A 25,134-nucleotide genomic window follows, 5' to 3' on the forward strand; every position below is an offset into this window, starting at 1 on the left:
ACTGAAGAAGGATCAGCATCCATGTCCAAGCCAAACACTGACACTGAAGAAGGATCAGCATCCATGTCTTCAATATCATCACTTCCTGGTTTAAGCTAATAATGGTCAACTCACAATCATTTACCCACATCGACGCTCCAAACTGCTTATATTTTAAATGCTGAGAACTATCATCCTTCCTACCTCATAGTAAATGTAATAGTTGAGATTAACTTTTTTAGCCTGGTCTGAGAGATGAGGAAAACCTCTAAAGCAACAACTATGCAATATCATGATTATATTACATGCCTTATGAGTGGCTCATTTACCATCATGTACTCAAAGATAAGCATTACATACAGCAAAACCAACATTACCTCTCAAAGCATACGATAGAAATGTATAGATAAAGTTAAACCCTGGAAGGCTGCAAAAACATGGAAACTGCCACAAATTGGTACTCATTTTTTAAAATCCACACTTAATCATATGAAACACACAAGCTCACCACAGTGTGAGGACCACAAAAAAGTAATTCTTCCCCAAAAAGAGTTCATTTGAAAAATTAATTTCTAGAAAAAATGTCTTCAAAACATCATTTAAAATATGGCTACTTAGCTGGGTGGTGGTGGTGTATGCCTTTAATCCCAGCACTTGGGAGGCAGAGGCAGTGGATTTCTGAGTTCGAGGCCAGCCTGGTCTACAGAGTGAGTTCCAGGACAGCCAGAGCTATACAGAGAAACCCTGTCTCAAAAAAAAAAAAAAAAAAAAAAAAAAAAAAAAAAAAAACACAGAAAAAACAGAAAAAAAATATATATGACTACTTCAAAGAAGTAAATATCCTAACTTTAAAAAAAAAAAAAAAGCAGTTAAGAGAGACCGTCATGTTCCCTGAGGTGTGCCTGACTGGGTCAGAATCAGCGGCAGTCACTAATGACTCCCTTTACTATTTGCATCGCCACCTGCTAAGCCACGTACTGAGACTTGCCATAATGCTACTGCAGCTACTGTACATATTTGGGTGCTGAAAGCGCACGGGATGTAGGTGACTTGGCTAGTCACTCTCAGAATGCCCAGTGTTCAAGATCCTAATTCTTACTAATAGAAACAGATGGTTTATATGAGAAACCAGTCACACGACTAGACCCATGTAAGATCATTCAGAAGCAACCAGAGACGTGCAAACCACTGCAGCTCAGAATAAGACGTTCCTATTCTTATTTTGAGTATCAAGATTTCATTGGCACTTCACTACCCATCAGAGGACCGCCATGATAATACCACGACATAGAAAGATGGTCCCTCTAATAGTCTAGCTTAGGCTTCTTTCCTTTCGTACACTACCCATAAGCAATAATAGGTCTTTTATATCCATCTTTTTAAGAATGCCTAACACTAGGAAGAAAAGGATATTTTGAATATTACAAAAGCATAGTGTGACCTCTGGTGGACACATGGTTTATTTCATTACAAGCATCAGCTCTTGGCCCCTTACCCTCCCTTCCCCACCCCCAAAAAAAGTGATTTTGTTGGATACATACATGCCTGTAAGCCCAGCTCTTGGAGGTGAGGCAGGAAAATTGCAAGTTCAAGGGGAGCTTGGGGTATGTAGTGAGACCCTCTCTTTAAAGACAACTATCTTTAAGATAACCTAAATTCTAACATACCAACACATCCTCCAAGAATCAACAGCTAAAGTACAACCCGGAAACGGAAATTACAAAACTACCATGTTCAAGAAAGACATAAATACCAAGCCAACAATCTATTTGGAGCACAAAACTCTTATGATAATGGGGAAGAAGACAGAGAAAAGAAACCAGGAAACAGGGCAGCAAGAACACAGAAAATACCACTCAAGTGGGAAATAATGGCAGAGATTTTTAAAACAATTTTTTGTGAATTTTTAAATTTTTATTTTTATTATATATGTATACCTGTGTGTCAGGATATGCATGTGTGTACACTGCCCGGAGAGACATAGGTGCTGGGAACTCTGTCCTCTGTAAGAAGTTCCAGGCTCTTAGTGGCTAAACCATCTCTCCCTTGTGATATTTTAACTCAACTGTCAGGTTCTCTAGAGCGCCTTTGTAAATTATATGTCTTGTGGCAATGCTAAATGGTTGAATACCACTGAATATAACTTCGTAGTGTAAAATGTTCTGGTCCCTACTCTTCCCAAAGAGGGCAAATAATATATAGCTTAGTGGCCATTTGTACATGTATCACCTTTTAATGTCCAGTTTAGACTCCAACTTTCTCATTTGAACCAGGCTAATAAAAAGCACCTGACTCAAAAGTTTTGAAAGTAATAAAGTATCTCTTTAGAACAATGACTGGTTCACTACCAGACAACTAAAGGGTAGGTAGCTACTGATACTACCAAAGGGAATACTGCTATTATTGGTAAGACCCACCAGCCCCGCAGAAGAAGCGAGGGGATAAGTTAGGTTAGGGGAAATCACTGGATGATCAACCTTCTCTGTGATAGGCTGTAAATATTGTAAGCTTTGTAGGTCAGCATGTGACACATTAACCTTTAGAGTACTTTTTGTCTTTAAATACTAATAGTGTTTTTGTTTGTTTATTTGGTCATTTACATTTTACATCTTATAACCCGAACTTAGCTTCAACTAGGATTTGGTCCCAGTTTGCCAGCTGGATAGGATAATGATGTTAACTCAATCCGTACGTTTTACAGGCACCAAAAAGAAATGTCTGGGACTTGACTTAAGGTTGTTTGAAAACCTACTGCCCCAAACCTATAAAATCTTGACAAGCAGAGCCAAGGTGCGGAGTTCCCTAGGACAGGAAACAGAGACAGCCTCAGCCGAGCAAGCTCTGGCTGCCCACGCCCGGGAGGACCTCCCACACTTACTCCCAGCAGCGGCCCGCGGCCTATCACAGTCTGGCCCGGCCCCACGGGCACGCGGGGACCGCCGTCCAGAGGCTGCAGAAAGAAGTCCGAAGACATGGCGGTAAGAGCAGGTTCCTTCGCCAGGAGATACCTCGCAGCCACCTCCCTCAGACACGCGGGGCATGTCCCAAAGGGGTGTGAGACCCTAGGCTCCTTTTCTAGTGAGTGTGCTTCTTTCCTTTCCGGAATCCCCACTCCTTGAGAGCCTGTGATTCATGTAGGGATCACCTGTCACCTCACCGCCAAACTAAAGCTTAAAAACTGGAACTCACACCCACAATCTTCCAGCACTTCCTCCCACAGACTCATGGAACTCTGGGTCTTGTAGTTCTCGACACCTCCCTTCGGCTCCCTTCCGGAGTGCAGACCTCATGGGAAAACTACCAATCCCAGAAAGCAATACGCGCATCTCTGCGCCTTGTCTGATTCGAGCTGGGTCAGGGTTGGGGCTAGAGTAGTCCTGACATCAAGGCCTTCGGAGAGCGTGGGCCTGAGTGTTTAAATTGCCACAGTTCTGGCAGGTGGTCCTGTGACTTCAACAGGGGGATCTTTTTTTCCCAATGGAATATAGTGTATGTGTTTCATCCCCTTCTCTTCCATGAGGAGACGGCTTCGGCTAGAATAATGCTATCATGGCAGGACTGTCTTCCCTACACCAAGAAGTAGGTCTGGACTTAGACTTCCATGCTCATTTGGGGATGGATCTGCAGCCAGTGGACCTTCTATTTCCAAAGGCAGAAGCCTGGCTTAGGCACTTGGCCCACGGGGCGGGAGAATCTTCCTTCTCTATACAAGAGACCTATTCTCTGGCTGGGATCTGTAGCAGGCCTGCCTTTCCCTTTGCTGGAAGCCTGGATTGGAGGAAGCAAACCTCTGAGGGGTCTGGGGGACTGGGTTGGCACAAACCTACAGGGGCAGGGGGCAAGGGTGGTCTTTTCTATGGAGAAGCCAATTGCTAAGCTCAGGGCTCCCAGCTAGAGGGAACTTTCTCTTTGGAAGAAGCCTGGCCCAGAGTTGGGCACTGCTCTTTTAAGATCTTTTCCTTTCTTGTGGCTGAGCAAGGCTCACCAAGGCCTTGTGTCTAGAAGGCTTTCTCTTCCATATTGAGGCCTGTATTACAGGACTCTGCAGAAGGTCTTCCTGTTGTGGAGTTGGGAGTCTGATCAGGGTCTTCTCTTCCCCAAGAGGCCACCCTGGCACCAGCCTAGCGGAAATGAAGTCACTCTAAAGAGCCACTGTGACCCTCATTTTGGCTCTCAGAACAGTGGAATTTTCCTTAGTAATCTCCAGCTGGATGAAAAGTGGAAAGGCGGGCCTATCAAGACGAGAGACGTTCCCCCAGGAGATTTCACAGTCCTGCCGACTTGTCAGAACAACTTGCTGAAGCAACTAGAGCCTCAGCAGTAATGGGCAGGCAGGGCCACACCTTGACTAGAGAGGGCTCAGATAGTCCAACACTGCCCCCCCCCACCCCACCCCCGTTTAAACCTTAATCTCACTTTAGGAAGCTGGAGATGGACACGAGGGTAACTGGAGTTCTTTGTCCTTCTTCCTAATCAAAATTCCAATAAAATTCTGTACAGAACCAGGAAACTAAAACTAAATTGGGCAGAAGGGAAGTCAGGATATACTTCAGCTTCTATTCGTAATCCATCATGAGGGAAGTCAGGGCAGGAACCGATGAAGACGCTGTGAAAGAATGTTGCTGTCTGGCTTGTTCTTCATGGCTTGCTAAGCCTGCTTGCTTATACAACCAATGACAGTTGCCCAGGGGTGAAACCACTCCCACAGCAATCAAAAAAATGACCCAAAGACTTGCCTACTTTCTCTATTGAAATTCCCCCTTCCTTGATGACCCTGGCTTGTGTTATGTTGACAAAAAGTCTAACTAGGACACTAACCCTAATCCCTCATTCTTATCCTTGACCCAATCCATGGCTCAGACACTAACACTTAACCTTAACATTTCCCGTAACCATAACCAACAGTTGGTGAGTGACCCGACTGCATACAGTGGCTAGCCCTAGGTTATGGAGTAAGAAACTTTTTCCGGGTTTGTCAGTCTGTCCTGCTTGTAGACTGACTCATTTAGTAGAACAGAGTTAAGAACAGAGATTCAAAACCTGGATGGGGCAGTTAGGAAAGCAAGTAGTCTGGGGAAGAACTCTGCTGACACAGACTTCTGGAAGCCATAGATGGTTCTGAGCATGAAAGGGCTTGGGCACTCATGTTGGAGGCAGGGACCGGAAACAAGGTAGACTCAGTCAGCACTAGCCATGGAGTCTGCAGCAGTCAGTGAGAGGGCTGAGCTGCCCAGCTAGTCTGGCCCATGCTCTAGGTTTTTCCCCAGCAGATAGCCTCACTGGCTACACACACACACACACACACACACACACACACACACACACCTTATGTTCCATATGGTTGTTCCCTGATAGGCTGAGAGAACTGTGCTCTACAGAAGGCGCCCACATGCCCAATGCTGCCAGTCTTTCAGCCACAACACTGTGAACTTCCTGCAAAAAGCTTTGAGGAGACATCGTGAACAAAGAAATCATTGCCTGGAGGCTTCAAGGCTTACTAAGCTGGATCATAGACCTTAGGGGTGAGAGGCAATCTTGGTGTTTCTACACCTCAATTTGGGGTGAGTAGGCACAACACATGTGCCTCTCACATTTGTATCCCCTTCTCGTATTTCTACTACAGAGAGATACAACTAGCCTCTAGGCTTCTCCAGGGACATTGGAAGACTCCATGTCTGCCCTGTCTACCTGGAACCCCCTAGCTGTGTCAAGTGGATCAAGTAGGGTATGGTTGGAAGAGGTACTGAGTAACTGTTGTCTGCCCTGTTAGGACAGTGTGAGCAAGCTAGACACGTGTATTCATTTGGCCAAACTGTTAAGGTGCTATTCAATTTTGGATAAGTATGCCCTGCTGGCCTGGGACACAGCATCCATCATCACTTAGCAGCCAGCAGCCATAGGATTGTTTTGTGCCTACTGTCCGCCTTTGAGGCCAGGTCTAGAACAGAAACTGATCGCCATAGGCTGGAGTAGCTGGCCTATAGTACCTGCATGTTGAGGGTTCTATAGTCTCCTTCTGGAACTCTCCAGGTAGAGAAAAGCTCCCTGAAATAAAAAGGGGCCACCCAGCTAGGCTTATATGCAGGGACTGCTTTATAGAGCTCTTGTTGCTATAAGCAGCATTGAGGCCACTGAGTGCTGGCCTAGGGTTTTAGACAAATTTCTGGGTCTTGGTGTTGCATTGACAGGCCAACCAACACCAGACTCCCACAACACTAAGGGGGAGTTGTCATGGGTCCCAGTTGCCAAAGCAAAGCATGACTGAGACAACAGAAGTGTAGTTATGAAAGGGCCACAGTAGCAGGGGTCTACTCTGAGCATCTGCTCCAGACCAGTGTGGGAAACAGCAGATGTTAGAGTGACTAACATTCTCATCCACTTATAGGAGATGAAAGCCATGCTATCATGTGCCAGCTGCTCCATCCACACTGGGCTCTGGAATCATGATCACCAGGTGAGCCCCACTTGCCCCGCTATTAAAACAAAACAAAACAAAACAAGCCAGACACACAAAATAGCTTGCTCTTGGAACCAGCATGCATTTGTAACAGGGTTATGGATACTGAGCTAAGCCCCTTTGTTATACTACACTTTAATGAAACCAGTGGCTGTGGAAGATGGGACTTGGGTGGTACAGTCCCACTGAAGATTCATGAGATGCAGAGGCTAGGTGAGACAGAGTCTTTAGTACCAGATGATGGTCACTAAGAGAGAATAACTCTTGGGGTTGCATAGAGAAACTTTCTTGGGAACTAGTTGGCTTTGATGCGACTCGACTGCGCCGGCGTCGTTCAGAAGACGGGATGATTGCCTTTTGCCTCCTACCTGAAAGAAGACAGGTGGGTGAGTGACGAGCCCATGAACCAAGCACCCTTACCCATTGCTTGCCTGTATGTTCCTCACCCTGTCCAGGAAGCAATGAAGTCACCTAACGCCTACTGTGTAGCAAGCTCTTCACAGATCATCCCAGAGCAGCCAACAGGCTTCCAGCTCACAGAGAAGGAAATGGTCTCACAGATGTTGAGCAACTTGTTCCTCGTGACCGAGGAAGCTTGGTCAGGGTATTATGTACCTTTTGAGCCAGGTGTTCTGACCCCAGCCATCATGCCCAGTGTTCAGAGGTCACTTCAGAGCTCTCGATGGTCATCCTTTCTGACCTCAGCTCTGCTGTTTCTGTTGGATGATGTGTTCTACATGGCAGGCTATGCCCAAAAATCTCTTCACTGTGTGCCAGCTGGTCAAGCATAACTGAGATAACGCTCCAGGGGGGTAAAGGGCCCCAATCCAGGTCTGTGAGGCCATTTCAGCTCTGCTCCCAGAGAGCAGTGGTGCTCACAACAGCAAGGCAAAGCAGCTGAAGTTCATCCCTGTAGATGGAAGGGCCCTCTGCAGGCCCTGCTGAAGTCTGCCCACGGGAGGTCACCTGTGTCATTAACACCTGAATTCCAGCTCATGGGAATTTGCTGTTTTCTGCAGCAGCTATAGGTCTTGCTCTTGGGGAATATGGCATCTGTGACCACATCTCTATCTGGAATGCTCTTCCTCTTCCATAGCTCCTGGCCATATCTTGTAGCATGTATCCAGGGTCTGCTTGACCTAGTGGCCTGTATTGCTCAGCCCTATCACCAGTAATAATGGAGAGGGCATCGGGCCCCACTGAGAAGAGAGACACACATGGTCTACTGACACTCTGCAATCCAGATAAGGTAGAACATGGCCTGCAGGACTCTGACAAGCCACAGATGATAACAAAATGGCTTCCCCCTCCAGGAGCCAATTGCTGATCAGGGCTTTCTCCTCTTCTCTTCTTTTGTAAGATCTTAGAGCTTTGAGGAGAGTTCAGTTAGAGGCAGCTTCCTGGGATGGGAATTTGTGGGACTGTTAAAAAACACTCTCCTTCAGCCCACGTGTATGATTACTGTGCAGACAGGTCACCATGCTTCTATCCTTGCAGAAAAAAGTGCCCTAGATGGTCTTATAGAAGTGCACGTACACCTGTGTCTATCTCTAAACAAAGCACTCTGAGGAAGGATGGGGTCCCTGCAACCTGTTCTGGACCATGTGACGCATGTCTGTAATCCCAGCACTTGAGAAATAGAGGCATGAGGACCATATGTACAAAGTCAGTCCCAGCTACACAGTGAGTTCAAGCCAGCCGAAGCTACTTGAGACTAACTGAAAACAGGAAGAAAAAAAAAGTGGAGATCTTAGAGCATTAGGGAGACTGTCTCTCACCTACATGTACTGAGGGCTCTCTCCTTCCTTAAGAAGCCACAGCTAGGAGCCGGGCAGTGGTGGCACATGCCTTTAAGCTCAGCACTTGGGAGGCAGAGGAAGGCAGAGTTCTGAGTTCGAGGCCAGCCTGGTCTACAGAGTGAGTTCCAGGACAGCCAGGGCTACACAGAGAAACCCTGTCTCCAAAAACAAAAACAAAAAAACAAAACAAAACAAAAAAAAAAAAAAGAAGCCACAGCTAGGTTTGAGCTGAGGCCCTGCAACTCTGGAGACCACAGATTCTGAAGAGAACATATCATTGCTGCTGTCTGCTGTGTGAGGTTGTACCAATTCTTTAGAAGGTACCAGAGTCTCCTCCGAAGCTCATGCTGTCATTTCTAAGGCTCACAAGGAATTGAGGTGTGGGCAGCCATTTCTACTAGTTCACACAATCATAAATAGCTATGAAGTTGTGTCCATATTACTTGTAGAAACTAAAACCAAAATGCACTTACAACATGTCAGAAGCATTTATCAACAAACGAGTATAAAATGTCACAATTTGTGTCCCTTTCAATTTTCACATCCTGGGACTATTACCCCTCTAAGCCAGCTTTTCATGCACGACCCTTAGAAGTCTTTGTTGATAACCTCTAGGCCCCCTTTTCTCTGTGTGTGAAATGAGGTCCTAGAACCAAGGAGTGGTACTCTCCCACAGCCCTAACACTCTCAGCAGGAGTCAAGTCAGCAGTGCCTCCCTGTTACCTGGAAATGGCACCTTGGCCTGTGGCCATGTGTGCATGTTTCCATATAAGGCTTCTCATTTCTCTGCAAGGATTGGCCTCGCTGGTTGCAAAAGACAGGAGAGCTGGCACTGGCAGGCTGCTCTTCTCCAGGCTCTTCTCTGCTGCTATGCAGGACACTCAGGGTCCTGACACACACTGTCTGGCAGACGAGCCTCTACCTGGCTTTAGGGATCTCGGGAGCAAAGACTCTTTTTCCCTACTTAGCTTGCATCCTTTTTTTGTTTTGTTTTGTTTTGTTGTTTTTCCAGATTAGTTTGGAATCTTGAAATAGACAGAGGGGAATAGAGAACTGGGCTGGCCCAAGCATCCTGTCAGGGCTGTGTTGGAAATTAACTTTACGGAAATTAGTCAGTCAGCTAGGGAGACTAACAAATTAACAAAGGGGGAACTTTGTACAAGTGGACAGCGCATACCTTTGAAGGACCAGGGAAAGGAGGCTACGCAGGAAAATACATGAGGGAAGCTTAGGGAAAGCCTTTAGACCCTGTTCCCAGCAGCCCTGTGGGATGTGTTGGCCTGTAGGGCAGTTGCACCAGGCTGTCCATTCACGCGTCTGGATTTCAGAGGCTTAGACTCTAGTTCAATTCTCCTGTTTCTTGAACTTGATGGGAGTGGGTAAGCGCTCACCTGAACTACTTCCTTGTCTTTACAGGGAAGTTCAGCTGGAAAGGCCAGCAGTGGAATCCAGTGGTGAGCCTGGCTCTCTGTGCTGCATGCTGCTGCTCGCTCACCAGAGCCTTGTCTACAGCACCACTGACTCTGAACTGGGGCAGCAGCACACAGGTTCTCTCCAGTCTCAGAAAAACGAGGGCCTGCTCCGAACTTCAGGAGCAGCAGCCACACTTAGGGAGAGAGCACCTGTCAGGCAAGTTATCACTGCTTCCGGTTTTGTGGAACTATTCCAATGTGGCCAGGTCCCCCAGGAGTCCAGAAGAGAGATCCCCTTGTTTATTGAATCTAGCATTCTCTGATATTTTGGAGGGGGGGGTGTCTGGAAAACCTCACTGCTAGATAAACATATATGCTCTCCCTGAACAAGGTTTCAGCTTCTTTTAGAGAAAAAAATATATGTTCTCTATAAACAGACTGTATAAGGGAAGTGGAAAGGACTTGGGAGACTGGTTAAGCAAGACCTATGCCTCTGATACTAATTTACTTTCCCCCAGTAATTCCAGCAGCATCTAGAACTAAAATGGAGGAGTTAGAAGTTCCCCATGAGGTCCCGGGTCTCTGCTCTGAGCTTGCCAGGGGTCCAGAGGCAGCTCCCATGTCACAATGTTGAAACTTCACAAGCCACTAATATGCCTTTCTCCCATTCTATAACTGAGAAATCAGGCCCAAAGAGATGTGCCCAAAAGCATCCAATCACCACCCCACACACAGACATACAGCCCAGGTATCCCGAGTTTCAGCCCTGCATCTACCAGACCCATTCTGAATCCTGGTTTCCTATCCCGGAAAGGATGACTACAAATGGAAGCCCAGCACACAGGGCTAAAGATGCCCAGTGGGCCAGAGCTCTGTCTGCCAGCAGTTCCTCCAGGCTCAGCTCAGAAGTGTTATCTTACCAGACGCATGCTTAGGAGCTGCAAGAGGGGGCAACTGAAAGTAAGGTGGTGGCTTCTTGTACAGGTCAAAATCCAGGTGGCGCTCCCTCCAGCTCCACCTATCCCGATCCAGCACAGGCTTCAACACATTAGCGAACAATGCGTTTTCCTGCCACTCCTAAACAAGAGCATCGAGTGAGTGATGTGGAAGGGCATCCCTAAGCACCCCAGACTTGAAGCCCTGCTCCTCCCTGAAGACCTCATTTAGCTCTCTGATGGGTGGCAGTCTAAGATGCTGCTGGCTGCTTCCAATGGTGCTCTGAAGACCCCACACTTGGAACCCACCGGCTGTGAGCCAGGCCTGGCGGGACTTCTTCTGGGCTTTCTTCTCCTCTTCCTTTGGATCCCGAAAATCCACCATAGCTGAGAGGTAATTCTGTGAATATGTGAATCTCTTCCTTGGCTCCTAGAAGTGAGGAGAAGACTTCTTGTAAGAATAGCATTAAGTAGGGCTTAGTAGCAATCAAGCTTCCAAGCAGGTATCAGAAACATCTGGGGACATACGGACACAAAGTCCTGACACTATGTACTCGACCTAACTAAAAACTCTTAAGGCAGACCTGTGAGGGTCACATCATAGTCTCCTTTGACAGAGAAATCCGTTCTCTGCATGTATTGGGTGCTAAAAACCTAAATGGTTTTTCTTATGGCTGACGGTTGTCTCCATAGCAACACAGTGCTCCACTGAAGAACAGTCTCTGTACTGTTCTCAACCATGTGTGTCTAAGCATGTGCTGAGCACCTCTGGCTCTCTCTAGAACATGGAGAATCACACTCTTCTCCCATCACTTGATCCTTTGTCCACCGTCCCTAAATGGTTGACTTCACCCACCCTTGGTTAGAGAAAGAAAAGCTTTATGTATGGTGGTTTGAATGAAAATCCCCACCCCCACCCCCAGGAGAGGCCCTTGGGCCTGAGTGTGTTCAATGCCCCAGTGTAGCAGAATGCCAGGGAAGGAGGATGAGACGGGGAGGGTGGGTGGGGAAGCGCCCTCACAGAGGCAGGTGGAGGGGGGATGGGATAGAGGGTTTCTGAAGGGGAGACCTGGAAATGGGAAAACATTTAAAATGTAAATAATGAAAATATCCAATTAAAAAAAAAAGCCAAAAAGAAAGAAAAGAAAATGAATGCCCCCCCCCTTTCAAATAGGCTCATATATTTGAATGCTTAGTTGCCAGGGAGTGAAACTCTTTGAAAGAATTAGGAGATAAGGCCTTGTTGGAGGAGGTGTGCCAGTAGAAGGTGGACTTGGAGGTTTCAAAAGCACACAGCAGCCCCTGTGTCTCTTTCCCTTTTCCTGCTGCTGCCTGGGGATCAGGATGTGAAGCTCTCAGCTTCTGCTCTAGCACCATGCCTGTCTGCTTCCCACTATGATGCTCATCAACCAGCCCCCAGCCCCCAATTAAATGCTTTCTTATAAGAGTTGCCTTGGTCATGGTGTCTCTTCCTAACAACAGAAGTGTGAGACAGCGTGCTAGCCAGCCGCCTTGCCACTCACCTTGGCCATCTCTTTAAACATCTGCTTCTTAGCAAGCTCCGTGGAATTCATGGTCTGGGTGCTGTAGTTGTGGACAGTTTTGTTCTCAGGAATGGCAATTCTAATCACCTTCCTCATTGGATTTTGAAACTTCTTGGTGAACTGGTAGGCTTCTGTGATATTTTTCTGAAGAGAGAGAGACCAGTTGTTACCAGGCCCTTCTCTGACACTGAGCCATGGTGCAGAAACGGATCAGAAATCCTTGAGTACCAATGGAGTTTACAGTCACACAGCCATGACAAAAGGCCATTCAATCCAGTGTGTCACTGTCCAAAGTGGGATTTGTGGGAATAAAATCTTGAGACTTCCCAAGGACACTAACTACATCACACACTGAGCCACTATTCTTGCATACACCTAGTAGAAAAGATAAAAATTTAAAATTCAAATGGTCAGAAGTATGAGGCCCTTTCATGATGTGGATGGGGACCCGGTGTCCTAAGGCCACAGGGATGGACATTATTAGCCATGGCTGGCTCAGTACTGTGTTTCATGGGGTGTGTCAGGAATAAGGGGATTCTCCAGAAGTCCTGGTAAGGAAATGAGGACTAGTCCCTCTTCCAAAAGGATGCTGAAGGTGGCTTTACTTGTGAGTTTCCTAGGGAATTATAAATAAAATAATTTGAACATGGTATGTGTATACACTAGTAAAGTCAGCACCTGGAAGGCCAAGGCAGGAGAATCCTGTATTTGAAGCCAGCTGAGCTACATAAAGAGAACCTGTCTAAAACAAAAACAAGGTCTGGGTGTGGCAGGTCAGTGGTAGAGCCGTTGCCTAGTATGTACAGGGACCTGGTTCAATCACCAGGAGCAGCAGGAGAATTCTGTGAATATGTGAATCTCTTCCTTGGCTCCTAGAAGTGAGGAGACAACTTCATGTAAGAATAGCATTAAATAGGGATTAGTAACAATCAAGCTTCCAAGCAGGTATCAGAAACATCTGGGGACACATCCCATGAAACACAGTACTGAGCCAGCCATGGCTAATAATGTCCATCCCTGTGGCCTTAGGATACCGGGTCCCCATCCACATCATGAAAGGGCCTCATACTTCTGACCATTTGAACTGTAAATTTCTATCTTTTCTACTAGGTGTATGCAGGAATGGTAGCTCAGTGTGTGATGTAATTAGTGTTACTTAGTTTGAAGCCAGCTGAACTGCATAAAGAAAACCTGTCTAAAACAAAAACAAGGACTGGGTATGGTAGCTCAGTGGTAGAGCCGTTGCCTAGTATGTACAGGGACCTGGTTCAATCACCAGGAGCAGCAGGAGAAACGATGAAAAAAGAGATCGAAAAAAAGAGATGAGATTGGCTGAGCAATGGAAACGAAAGATGAAGCAGGACACAAGGCAGGAGAGTGTGGGTGAGACCAGAGGGAGGAGAGATGGCATAGAGGAGCTCATCCACGCTCTCACCTTGCCTGTCATTTGCCTCCTGGATTTGGAAAAATAACTAACTACCTTCTGCTCAAAAAAAAGCATTTAAAGTCCAGACGGTTACCTAAACATACGCCAATGGCTTGGCTAGAGTCCCAAGGAGGACAATACAGTCAGAAGAAGGGTTACGACTGTTCTTCACACACAAGGAAAGCACCCATGCAGGCAAGCTATGGCTGCTGTAGCTTTCAACGGCAGAGCCAAGGCAGGTCAAGGGTCAGTGCACAGCAAGAAGACTAGCTAGGGGCATCACTGGATCTGGTCATGGTCTGTATGGACCATAGGTAAAAACATTTCATTATTTTTCTATGTTCCCTCCTATCCTTAGAAGGTTTTTAATCTGTGTTCCTCAATTCCCTACTCTTCCAGCCCTGAGCCAGAAGGTCAGAGCCCTGGTAGGTAGATTCTCCTCCCATGCAATTCCCATTACATTAAAGTCAAAGCTTGGCTCAAAGGGGCCACCTGGTGAAAGAAATCAAAGAAGCGGTCACCAACTGCTCCAAGTACCAGGTATTCTCTGAGACATGAGAGAAGAGTTTGAGTCGCAGCCAAAGTCACCTGAGAAACAGTGAGGTGATCACCTGCACTGATCATCTATCTGGAGGTAAAGATTAGGAGACATGGCTTAGGTTTAAGGTAAATACAAAAAAAAAAACATTAAAAGAAGGAAGTAGAGATACCAAAAACATATGAAACGAAAACAAATATAAAGAAAAATACTAGGTATATAAATATTTGAAATTAAATCTAATGTATGACATTCACTGCTGGAGTAACAAAGCTTCTGAATGGATATACAAGAAGACCAGCCTGAGCTGTATTCCCAGCAGGCAGCCTGACTACACGGAATGTGTGTACGAACTGGATAGAGAGAGGGGAGACACAGGTAGCAACATCCAAACAGCACAGTTTCCAACAGAGGAGAGAAGTGATAGGTCTTGAGGAAATAATGCATGTCAGAAAGATCATAGAAATTCCACACCGTTCTCAGTGAAGTTAAAAAGAACAAAGACCGGGGTGCAGCCACCTCCTCAGAACTGAAGCATCCCCTAGTGAAGGAAGAGAAACTTAACAAGGTCGGAAATGTCATGCAGGTTATTTAAACAGCAGCAGCTGTGGGGAGGGAAGGCTGGCTGGCCACACGGCCCACGAGCAGCGCAGGGAGCTGCAGGAATGCAGCTTTTGTGAGTCTTCACCCAAGCTTGAGTGGATCTGTCCGTACTGCAGCAGTCACCCAGGCCCTGTAGGAAACTCCAGCAAACTCCCTGGTCTGTCAAGTTAGACTCACAGACTCCTTTCTTTGATCTGTCACGGGTGCCTTAATAAATGTTTATGGTTTCCCCTGAAAAGTCACACAGCGCAGACGATATAAATTTTTTAAACACTCGGAGGGAAACAGCAGGCCATTTGTAAAAGAAACCATGTCATACTGATGTCACACAGTGATGACCCATACAGAAGCACAGTGGACAGAATGCACGTAAAAACTTCAGTCTAGCCAAGCAGTGACGGCACGTGCATTTAGATCCAGCACTCAGGAGGCAGGGACAGGCCAGTCTCTGAGTTCGAGGCCAGTCTGGTCTATGGAGAATTCCAGGACAGCCAGCACTACACGAAGAAACCCTGGATCAAAAGAACCTGGAGAAGGGCGTAGTTGGGGAAACTTTAGATTATCAGATGCAGACCAAGAGTGCATTCAGTTATGAGGGCATATAAGTCCAGGAAATGAATCCCCCCAAAAAATCTAGAGACAAACGATGAATTAGCACCTGCTAATATTAAATCTTCTCTTAATAGTGCAACATTGGACAATAAGAAGACATACCACAGACTAAGAAAAGAAATATGTAATGTCTGACAAATAATCCAAATCTTACTAAAGAGAAGAAAACACTTCTGAAACAGCAAGAAAAACACACTTATATTTGTCGAAAAAGAGAAAAGGCATAAATTTGAACAAGCATGTCACAAAAATCATCCAAATATATAATAATATATGAAATTATTATATTGTTTAATATTTATATTATACTATTTATTATGTTTTAATACAAAACATTAAAACAAATGCAATGCCAACATATATCCCCAGAGTCACCAAAATTATAAAAACTGATGTCTATGAAGTATCTGTGGGACTCTCTTGCATTTGTAGACAGGAAAGTAAAACGAGCTATATAGCCAAAAGAAATTGGCATATGGCTCCCACAAGCAGGTTCTGTATAAAATGTACCTGGAAGCCAGTCACCAACAACCCTAACAGCCTGCAAAAAAAACTCCAGGGGAGTTAATCCACATATAATTTAGTAGAAAAGTGGGTAAATCTGCTATGGTATATACTCAATTAAAACTTGACCAGAGCTAATTATATATGCAAAACCCTAGAAAGTACATGTGAGGGATAAAAACCAGACATGCATGACCACACGTATATGGCTCCATTAAACAAAGTTCAATACAAAATGGAGGTATGGTACTTGGATTCAAATAGTGATTAACAGGTGCATGGCACTTTGTGGGGGGTGGGGTGGGGAATGTTGTACATCCTGATTTAGATACTGTTTTCACACGTATTTGTTTAATGTGTTGCTATTGTGTGTGTGTGTGTGTGTGTGTGTGTGCGTGCATGTGCGTGTGTGCATGTATCTGCAGGTTCATGCATTCCACAGCACTCATACGTAGGTCAGAAGATAACCTTTGGGAATTAATCCTTTCCTTTTACCATGGGATCCAGGAATAGAACTGTTTGTCAGGCTTGGATGGCAAGTACTTCTACCCACTGAGCCATCTCACCTGCCTAGATTCGTATATTTTATTTAATGTATACTTCTAAAAATATACTCAAAGATAAAAAGAGTCCTATAAGTAGCTACATAATGAACAAATAAAAAAGATAAAAAGTCTTATTTTTTATATTTGTATATGTTTAAATAGATTTGTATATTTTTTAAAAAGCCAAGAGACACCTAGCCAAAAAAAAAAAAATCATAATCACAGTTGATTTTATCAAGACTTTTCCTCATAAATAACTGAAAAAAATTTTTCAAAGACTAACTGGAAGCATGGCTCTGCCGTAGAGCAATTGCTAAGCAAGTATGCTGCCCTGAATTCAACCTTTAGCACTGAGAAAAATGATGATAATGTCAGGTTTGGTGGTACACTTCCTTAATCCCAGCATTTAGGAGGCAGAGGGAAGCAAGTCTCTGAGTTTAAGTCCAGCCTGGTCTATCGAGTGAGCTCTAGGACAGCCAGAGCTACACAGAGAAACCCTGTCTTGAAAAACCAAAATAAAAATAAAAAATAAGACAATAATAACAACAACAACAACTAGGTAACTGTCTTGAAATGTTTTACCAGCACTTGGGTGTGTCCCATTCTTTCCATAGTATTTATTAATGGCCCCTGTTTAAAGCTGTGTTAAAAATCTATTTTAATAAGCTATGACTCTGCTTTTAATAATAACCCAGGATATAGTGATCCTGACAACTCACCAAGCTGACATACCAGATGTGCACAGCTGTGCAATAACTGAGGGACACTGACACAGGAGCATCTCCCCGAGCATTCCAAGAGACTGAGCTGTGGAGCAACAGGCACCAAATATACTCACTGAAGTCGATGTAGTTAAGGTAGAACCCAAAGTCAGAATGTGTGAGAAACAGAATTACAAAAATATTTTGAAAGGCTGAAGAGGTGGCTTCAGCGGTCAAGAGAATTTGCTGCTTTTCCAGAGGACTTGGAGTTGATTCCCAGCACCCACACAACCATCTTTAACACCAGTTCCAGAAGATCCAATGCCCTCTTCTGGCCTCTACAGTGTACAAACATACATGCAGGCAAAACACCCATACACATGAAATAAATATAAAAAACAGAAATTAAATATACATGTTCAGGGCTAGAGAGATGGCTTATCCATCAAGAGCTCCTGCTGTTCTTCCAGAGGCCCTGAGTCTGGTTTCAACATCCAACCTCTTGGAACTCCAGCATCAAGAAATCTGATGACCACTTCTGGCCTCTACAAGCACCCATACCCATACATGGCATCCCCTCCTCTCTCTCTCTCTTCTCTTCTCTCTTCTCTCTCTCCCTCTTCCTTCACTCTCTTTCTCATATACACACACCCACAAAATAAAATAACAACAATAGATTTTGTAAAAACAAGTGGAGCAGAACTGTCAACATGGGTCAACCTAATGACCTGAGTTGAATCCCTGGAACCCACATGGTAGAAAACCAAAATCAACTCCAAAAAGGTGTCCTCTGACCTCCATACGGGTGCTATGCAAAGTGCATTTACACACACACACACACACACACACACACACACACACACACACTAAATAAATAAATGCAAAAAAAACTCATGAAAAATGCTTCCTGTTCATAGTACATTTTCAACCAAGTTGTATAAAGATGATTTTATAATACATCAATCATCTATACTTCCACCTGAACTCAGAAAAAAGAACAAGAAGTTAAACCCAAATATTATAAAAAATACAGTCAGAAATCAAATAAGTATATAACATGGAAACCAAGAAGGCAAATCACTGCCTTTTTGAGGAGAATAATAATGCTATAGATGTGACGTCATTGGTGATCTCAGCCACCATAAACAGACCTGATCCCAGGTGACTTGATCAAACTGATTTGACAGAACAAATCACTGGGAATAGATATAGGCTAAGAATATTGGTACAACTCATCATCCGTGAGGGAAAATTAAATTAGATTCCACCTTCATATAGTGATAAACCCCAACTGAGTGTGGCAGCTCACCCCTGTCATCCCAACGTTCAATAGGCAGAGGCAGGAATATTGCCTGTAAGTTCAGTGCCAGTCTGATCTAAACAGTAGAGTTGAAACTTTATAGCAAGACCTTGTCTCAAAGAAAAAAATTGTCTAGGTCAATTTGAGTTAAAATACGATAATATTTGAACCTGGATTGTGAGTGCACTTTAGTGGTAGAATACTTACCTGCCGTGTACAAGATCCTGGGGCACCCCAGTCTCAAAATAAACAAACATTTCAAAGAGAGTAGATTTATAATCTTGGAGTTGAAAAATATTTCTGAAGTAAAGCAAAATAAAAATGAGAAACTATGAAAAAATACTAAATCTAAAATGACTTCTGCTAAAGATGCCATTGAGAGTGAAAAAAAGCCAAATATAGTGATGCATGCCTTTAATCCCAGCACTTAAGAGACAGAGGGAGGTGGGTCTCTGTGAGTTGGAGGCCAGCCTGGTCTACAGAGTGAGTTCCAGGCCAGCCAAGGCTACATGGTTAACTCTGTCTTGAAAAAAATATTGAAATAAAAATCAAAGAATTAATGCTACTGAGGTTTTTTTTAAGGGTTTCAAAATACAATGTTATTTAAACATGGGTAAAGTAATCAATGTATGAAGAGATATTAGGCTTCATCAGGAAGCCCTGCAACTTTAAAACCTCTTCAAAAACCTGTTAAACACCAGAAATTAAATATCTCAAAGTCTGAGTTGTAGCACATAGCATGGATATGCAGAATGGGACTTCCCACACACGATAAGGCTGAATATGTAGAGATAATTCTGGAATTTTAGTTCCTTTTTAAAAACCACAGAAATGTTACAAGAATGTGCTTTCATTTTAATCCCAGGTATGGAGATATGGGTCTGCTTTGAACTGGCTGCAGCAGCTGATTATGATTTGCCTTGTGCTCTAGCAGAGGCGTGGTTTTGCCAGCTGTAGATGGTTTCTGCGATTGTGGAATGTTTGGAATTCTGGGAACTTTTCAGAAGTCCTGAGAGTCAGGGGTGGGCGGTTGTTGGTCATTTAGAGAGGTTGGTTGTGGTTTGTTAGAAGTCATGGTCAAAGAAGAAAAAAAGGTAAGAAAGTAGATTCAAGTGCTTTCCTGATTCCTCTCTCCCCTCTACCCTTGTTTCTTCCCTATTGAGTGTTAAGGGGCGAAACCAGGGGGAATAAAGGGTGGGAAAAAGAAGAACCTTCAAAGTAGCAAAGACCTGGCTACAGGCATATACTGACTTAATTACTATTTTGAAAAATAATATATGATCTAGGCAATGGAGCTAGCAATCAGCAATTCTAATCCTAAGTATATATCCTAAAAAACAACTGTACACTTTCAGCAGAAAATGAATGTATTGGCATATAGTTAAATTACCTTTAAATTGCTAAAGAACTGGCCACCAATATAAATAACGATAGACACACAGAAAGGGGCCTTGGAGACTAGAAGTGGACCATGAAGGTAGACAGCCCAGAGGGCCTCACAAAGAGAGCTCACGAGCAGACAGATTCAAGTCACATTTGAGATGTTTGCACTTCCAATATGTTGGAGCTAGCTTGGGCTAAGTTAATATCCTTGGCTATCCAGGCCATACACCATTGATCTTCCATTACCTCACCAGCATCTCCATCTTCTATTATCTCCTCTTCATGTTTTCTCCTACTTTACTTTATGCACTTTATTACTATTAAATATTTTATTTATTACATATATTTATTATCTATAATATATTATAGATAATAAATTTATATATTAATTATATATTGCATATTTATTATTACATGTTTATTATATAATATGTATTATATTACTTTATATAGTTTACTTCAATGTTGCTTAAACAACTTATGATACCCATGGCCTTAGCATCTTAAGCAAGATGTTATACCCATAACAATTCTAAAATAGCTTTCTTACTCCTGCTTCTCTACCTTGCCTCTTGCCCCCTTGTTCCCTCTCTCTCCCCATTCCCTTCCCCCTCTCTCCACGTGGTCATGGTCGGCCCCTACTTCTCTGCTCTCTCCTTCTCTCTGCCTTTCTCTGCCTCTCCTACCCTCTTAACTCCCCTACCCATGCCCTTAAAAAACTCTATTCTGTACTAAAACAAAACAAAAAAACAGTTCCAAAATAAACACTGGTACTGTGGTAAGTGTTCTATGCCTAAGTTGACTCTTTCTCATATTCAAGGACAGCTAAGTGGTACTGGAAGCAAATGCTCTGGCATAATTCAGCCTTGTCTTCCATACTGCTGCCTGTCTAGCCCAGTGTCCCAAATCAGAAGATAAAGCAGAGGCCAGAAGCATCTTGCTATGCCGTAACCCCCTTGGGATCTGGGAGCCCCAGCATGGAGGGAAGAGAGAATGCCCACCTGTACAAGGCTATCCCTGTGGACTTGGTTCTTCTTCAGCAACATGTTGTTCCGCCATTGTAGGTACTTCTCCTGGTGGACTTGTATCTCCTGTGGGAGATTAGAAGTCCGACTTTGGATGTCCTCATCATTGGTATCAGGCTGGGGCAATGTGGCCAACAGCTTTCCATCAGTGAGATCTTCCTGAGAAATGGGTATCCCAAACTCTTGGCTCAGGTCTTTAATCATGGAAGAGGAAGGAAGCAGATCTCTCATAACCACCTCCTTGAGCCTGGTACTATTGTGGCAGATGCCATGGATCCTGAAATGAGAAAAGGCCAGCCGCTCATCCTCACCTGTATAAACACCCTCACTACACAGCAGACATGAAAGGTCAGGTTGATTAGTGGTGCCAGGTCAGAGCAGGTTTGGTTGGCTAGGACTCCTGATACATGCTTCTTACTTCAAAGCCTGCTAAAATTAGGGGCTGCCCACAATATACACTGAGTGTTTTTTCTGACCGTGGTTTTACTTATGGTCTTCATCAAACCCACACCCCACTAGGGAAGCACCCCAATATGCTAGTTGACCCTCAGCAGAGGGTCTCAGAGTCCTCCTGCGGTAGAGAGGATGATGTAATCACAGCTCATGCCAGCACAGAGCTTAAGGCCTGAGTGGCAGTGCTACTTCCTGAACCCCATGAGTAGCAATGGACCCATGGCAGGTTGGCCTGCAGTGGACCCAGGATCCACACTGACAGCATCTGTGAACTCACTAGCCCTACTGTTTTCCAAGTCTGAGATGAGTTACATTCCTGAATTAGCAAACTCTGTCTCTTACTTGGCCTTTCTAAACCTGTTTCCTCAACTGTCAGAAGCAAAGAAAAGACACAGTGACTGCGTCTGTAGCCATACATTAGTCACTTTTCTTGTTGCTGTTATCAAATACCTAACAAGAAGCAACTTGAAAGCAGAGGATTCATTTTGGCTTTCAGTTGGAGGGGATGCAGTCCCTCACGGCAGAGAAGGCATGGAGAGTCGAAGCATAGGGTAGCTGGTCACGCTGCAGCCACAGGCAGGAAGCACAAAGGAATGAACTCTGGTACAAGCTTTCTCTCTTTTTACTCAGTCCATGGCCCCACCCTAAGGGGCGGTGCTACCTGTACCCAGGGCAAATCTTTGCTCAGTGAATTCTTTTTGGAAAGACCCCCACAAGCACACTGAAAAATGTTTCCCTGATGATTCTAAATACCCTTACATTGACAATCAAAATTATCCATCACAAGTCCAACCCTTGTAAGCTTGACTGCTAAAGGCATCACTTAAAAACTATAACATTCCACCTCTTGATCCTAAAGTCTTATTTTTGTCTCATAATCCAAAATACATTTGTTTAATCCAACTCTAAGAGTCTCCATAGTATTTAACAGTCCTAGAATTATTCAAAAGTCCAAAATCCAATGCTTTTTCTGAGACTTGCAATCTCTTAACTTCACAGCTTCATGCAGTGGCCTTTCAGGAACTCCATGCAGGCACTCCAACCCTGCCACATATTGCCTAGCCTCGTTCACCTTCAAGAATCTTTGTACAATCTCCACAACTCCATTACTCTTGCATGTTTAATGCCTACAAATCTAGTACCACGTGGACAATGCTGCCAAGTTCTGCCAGCTCAAGATGTAGGTTGGCATACTTGGACCACAACTGCATCAGCCCCTTCTTGCTGACTCTGGTGGCAACACTACCCTGATGCCCTTCAGTGGTATTCTCAGATTAGGACCTCACCCTTTAAATGACTCTGGCCCTCTGGGTACCTTTCCTGTTGAACACAGGGTTTCTCTGTAATGGGGCTAATCTTTAAAAATTACAAATGTTTTCTCAGCCACTCCAGTGCCATTTAAAACTAATTCCTCCCACAAAGCAAACAGCACATTTTCATCTTTCTGCCCCACTTGTTGCTCTCCCTGCACCCCCTCTCAATGTTGACCTGAATCAGATCAGAAAGCTGTAACTTAACAGTGCCTGGGTGCTCTCCCATCTTGGGTTTTCTTCTGACAAACAAAGCAGCCTATCACTGTTTTAATCAGCCTCACTCAGGTTCTCAGGTTGCTATAATGCAGTCAGATTCTTTACCTACGTAGAACACAAATCCTTGTTTCTGTCTGAAACCTCACCAGCCCAGCCTTGACTGCCAGCATTTCTCTCAGCTTTCTGGACTTTCAAATCCTTATTCGACTGGCTTATTCACGTCTGCTATGGCATTCTATAGTTTTCTAGCCCCCAGCTCCAAGCTCTTCCACATTCTTGTCTTGAACCAGTAATAAGGACACATGAGCCATACCTTCATGCTTATCCCACAACAGCCTCCTTCTCAGAATCAAGTTTCTGTATTGCTTACTTTTCCCTTTGCCATGATCAAGCCCTGACAAGAGAGAATTTAAGAGAGGCAGGCTTGATTCACTTACACTTCAAGGGGATAGAATCCATCCTGGTGAGGGGCTAGCCCTGTCATGTGGACATGATGTCATGTCCACAGTCAGGAAGCAGAGAATAAAAAAACGCTGGTACTCCACCCACTTTCTTCTCCCTAGTCAGTCCAAGACTCCAGCCCATGAGGTGGTACAGGCCACATTCAGGATGTGTCTTCCCTGATCAGTTAGCCTATCCAGAAATACCTTAATAGGCACACCCAGAATTGTGTCTCCATGGTGATTATTCTAAATACCATCAAGTTGATAACTAAGATCAACCATCATGTGGCAAATGCCTTTAATCCCAGCACTTAGAAGGCGGGGACAAGAGGATCTCGGTAAGTTCTAGGTCAGCCTGATCTACAGAGCAAATTCTAGGACTACACAAAGAAACCCTGTCTCAAATAAATAAATAAATAAATAAATAAATAAATAAATGAAAAGATTAACCATCACAATCACCTAATACAAAAAGTATATTGTAAACACTGTTCCCCACACACACACACACGATATAGATTCCCCAACTCCCAACTCTACTGCATCATCTACCAAAATGTCTAGCCTTTGCCTCTAACACCCAAATGCTGGAACACCCATCCCAGGCCTTTCCCTGATTATAGGAAAAAAATCAAGAAGCAAGCAAAAGTCTTCTTTGCCCTGAGCTCTCCTTCCATCGTTTCTCTTCTTCCTGGGTTTGCCCCCCACCCCCAACCTCCTTGTTCTCCTGCTTCACTAATTCAACAGCACTGGCTGAGGTTAGAGCTTCCTAAAAATCCCCAGGAGAGGCTGTCAGGGTAATAATCTCCAGTGGCTCGCCAAGGTCACTCTCTCCTGCCTCCCCAGATGCCCTACTGCTCTTCCATGTTCCAAGGGATGCACGTGGACTGTCCAAGTAGCATCTCTGCATTACTTGTGCCTCTCAGCCAGCATCTCTGAACTGGGGCCTCAAGGTTCCAGCACCCCTCAGCCAAAGCTGGTCTGGGAGGGATGGTGAAACCCTCAGGACACCTGGTACAAAGGCAAAGTTGATAGGCAGGGCATAGCAAAGGGGACACTTACTGTGAGAGCTGGCTAATTGGCAACAGTCTTTCTTGGCAATAGAGAGGGCTTGTAGGACTGGCCTTAGGGCAGAAGGGAAGGGAAGCGCTGGATCAAAGGAAAGGCTGCAGCTGAGGTTACATCTGTATCCCCAGCGCTCACTGGAAAGTATACTCTAACCAACTGCTTCTTCCTCAGATCCTTCTAGAATGTTCCCCATGGGAGCAAACCAGGCAGAGTTGTTCATCCTAATTGCCAGTCCCCTTTCAGTGAACCTGCTTTGATACATCTCAGGAGAAGCTGCATCTGTTCCTCCTGGAGCCTGGGAAGTACAAGACATTCTTGTCTGCTGTCCCTATTGCCCACTTGGGTGTCCAGATAATGGGATGTCCCTCCTGCCCAATCCACACTCACCTGGACAGTGCCTGAAAAGCCATGTGTGACACAGCCCCACGAACATAGAGTGCAGGGTACCGCAGGAGCACCGACACAGGCCTGAACAAGTGTACATGGTACAGAATGGTCTCAAGGTCAGCGTACAGGCGGTGGCGGAAGAGCAGCTTGGAGTCATAGAGCACCTTGCATGCTGCACGGTTGGAAGCAGTTACACTAGAAAGAAGGAGGATTAGCATTGTCCGTGAGTCCAAGGAACACTTGATGGCTTTGCTCTGTCCAGCATGGGTTTTCTTTCATTTGTTTAAAAGCAATGTACAGGGCTGAAGAGATAGCTCAGCAGTTACGAGCACTGACTGCTCTTCAAGAGGTCCTGAGTTCAATTCCCAGAAACCACATAGTGGCTCACAACCATCTGTAATGGGATTTGATGCCCTCTTCTGGTATATCCGAAGACAGCTACAGTGTACTGTAGTGTAAATAAAATAAACAAATCTTTTTTTTTTTTAAAA

At 44.6% G+C, this 25,134-nt stretch overlaps 2 protein-coding genes and 1 long non-coding RNA gene across 10 annotated transcripts in view; 1 reads left to right on the forward strand and 2 right to left on the reverse strand.

Moving 5' to 3' along the window:
* The window catches only part of Aplf (aprataxin and PNKP like factor), a 48,764-nt gene extending 45,569 nt beyond the window's left edge, over nucleotides 1–3,195 (reverse strand). For both annotated transcript variants that reach the window (XM_031382468.1, XM_031382467.1), the window contains exon 1: nucleotides 2,858–3,195. In XM_031382468.1, coding sequence (XP_031238328.1) covers nucleotides 2,858–2,953 — 96 coding nt within the window. In that variant the 5' untranslated portion in view covers nucleotides 2,954–3,195. The remainder of the gene's footprint in view (nucleotides 1–2,857) is intronic.
* Nucleotides 3,196–5,402: 2,207 nt separating this feature from the next.
* On the forward strand, nucleotides 5,403–10,144 carry LOC116099205. Its single transcript, XR_004122156.1, has 4 exons — nucleotides 5,403–5,501; nucleotides 5,603–5,719; nucleotides 6,365–6,433; nucleotides 9,652–10,144. It is a non-coding gene; the product is annotated as an uncharacterized LOC116099205 (long non-coding RNA).
* Kiaa1257 (KIAA1257 ortholog) overlaps nucleotides 6,498–25,134 on the reverse strand; it is a 61,727-nt gene continuing 43,090 nt past the window's right edge. For 6 of the 7 annotated variants that reach the window (XM_031382470.1, XM_031382471.1, XM_031382472.1 and 3 more), the window contains 6 exons: nucleotides 24,644–24,838; nucleotides 20,740–21,040; nucleotides 12,106–12,270; nucleotides 10,806–11,012; nucleotides 10,568–10,724; nucleotides 6,498–6,804 (listed from right to left, as the gene is read on the reverse strand). In XM_031382470.1, coding sequence (XP_031238330.1) covers nucleotides 6,572–6,804; nucleotides 10,568–10,724; nucleotides 10,806–11,012; nucleotides 12,106–12,270; nucleotides 20,740–21,040; nucleotides 24,644–24,838 — 1,258 coding nt within the window. In that variant the 3' untranslated portion in view covers nucleotides 6,498–6,571. The remainder of the gene's footprint in view (nucleotides 6,805–10,567; nucleotides 10,725–10,805; nucleotides 11,013–12,105; nucleotides 12,271–20,739; nucleotides 21,041–24,643; nucleotides 24,839–25,134) is intronic. The other variant, XR_004122155.1, reaches the window with a different exon arrangement.

The sequence above is a fragment of the Mastomys coucha genome, unplaced genomic scaffold, assembly GCF_008632895.1.
Source record: "Mastomys coucha isolate ucsf_1 unplaced genomic scaffold, UCSF_Mcou_1 pScaffold20, whole genome shotgun sequence".
Classification (NCBI taxonomy): domain Eukaryota; kingdom Metazoa; phylum Chordata; class Mammalia; order Rodentia; family Muridae; genus Mastomys; species Mastomys coucha.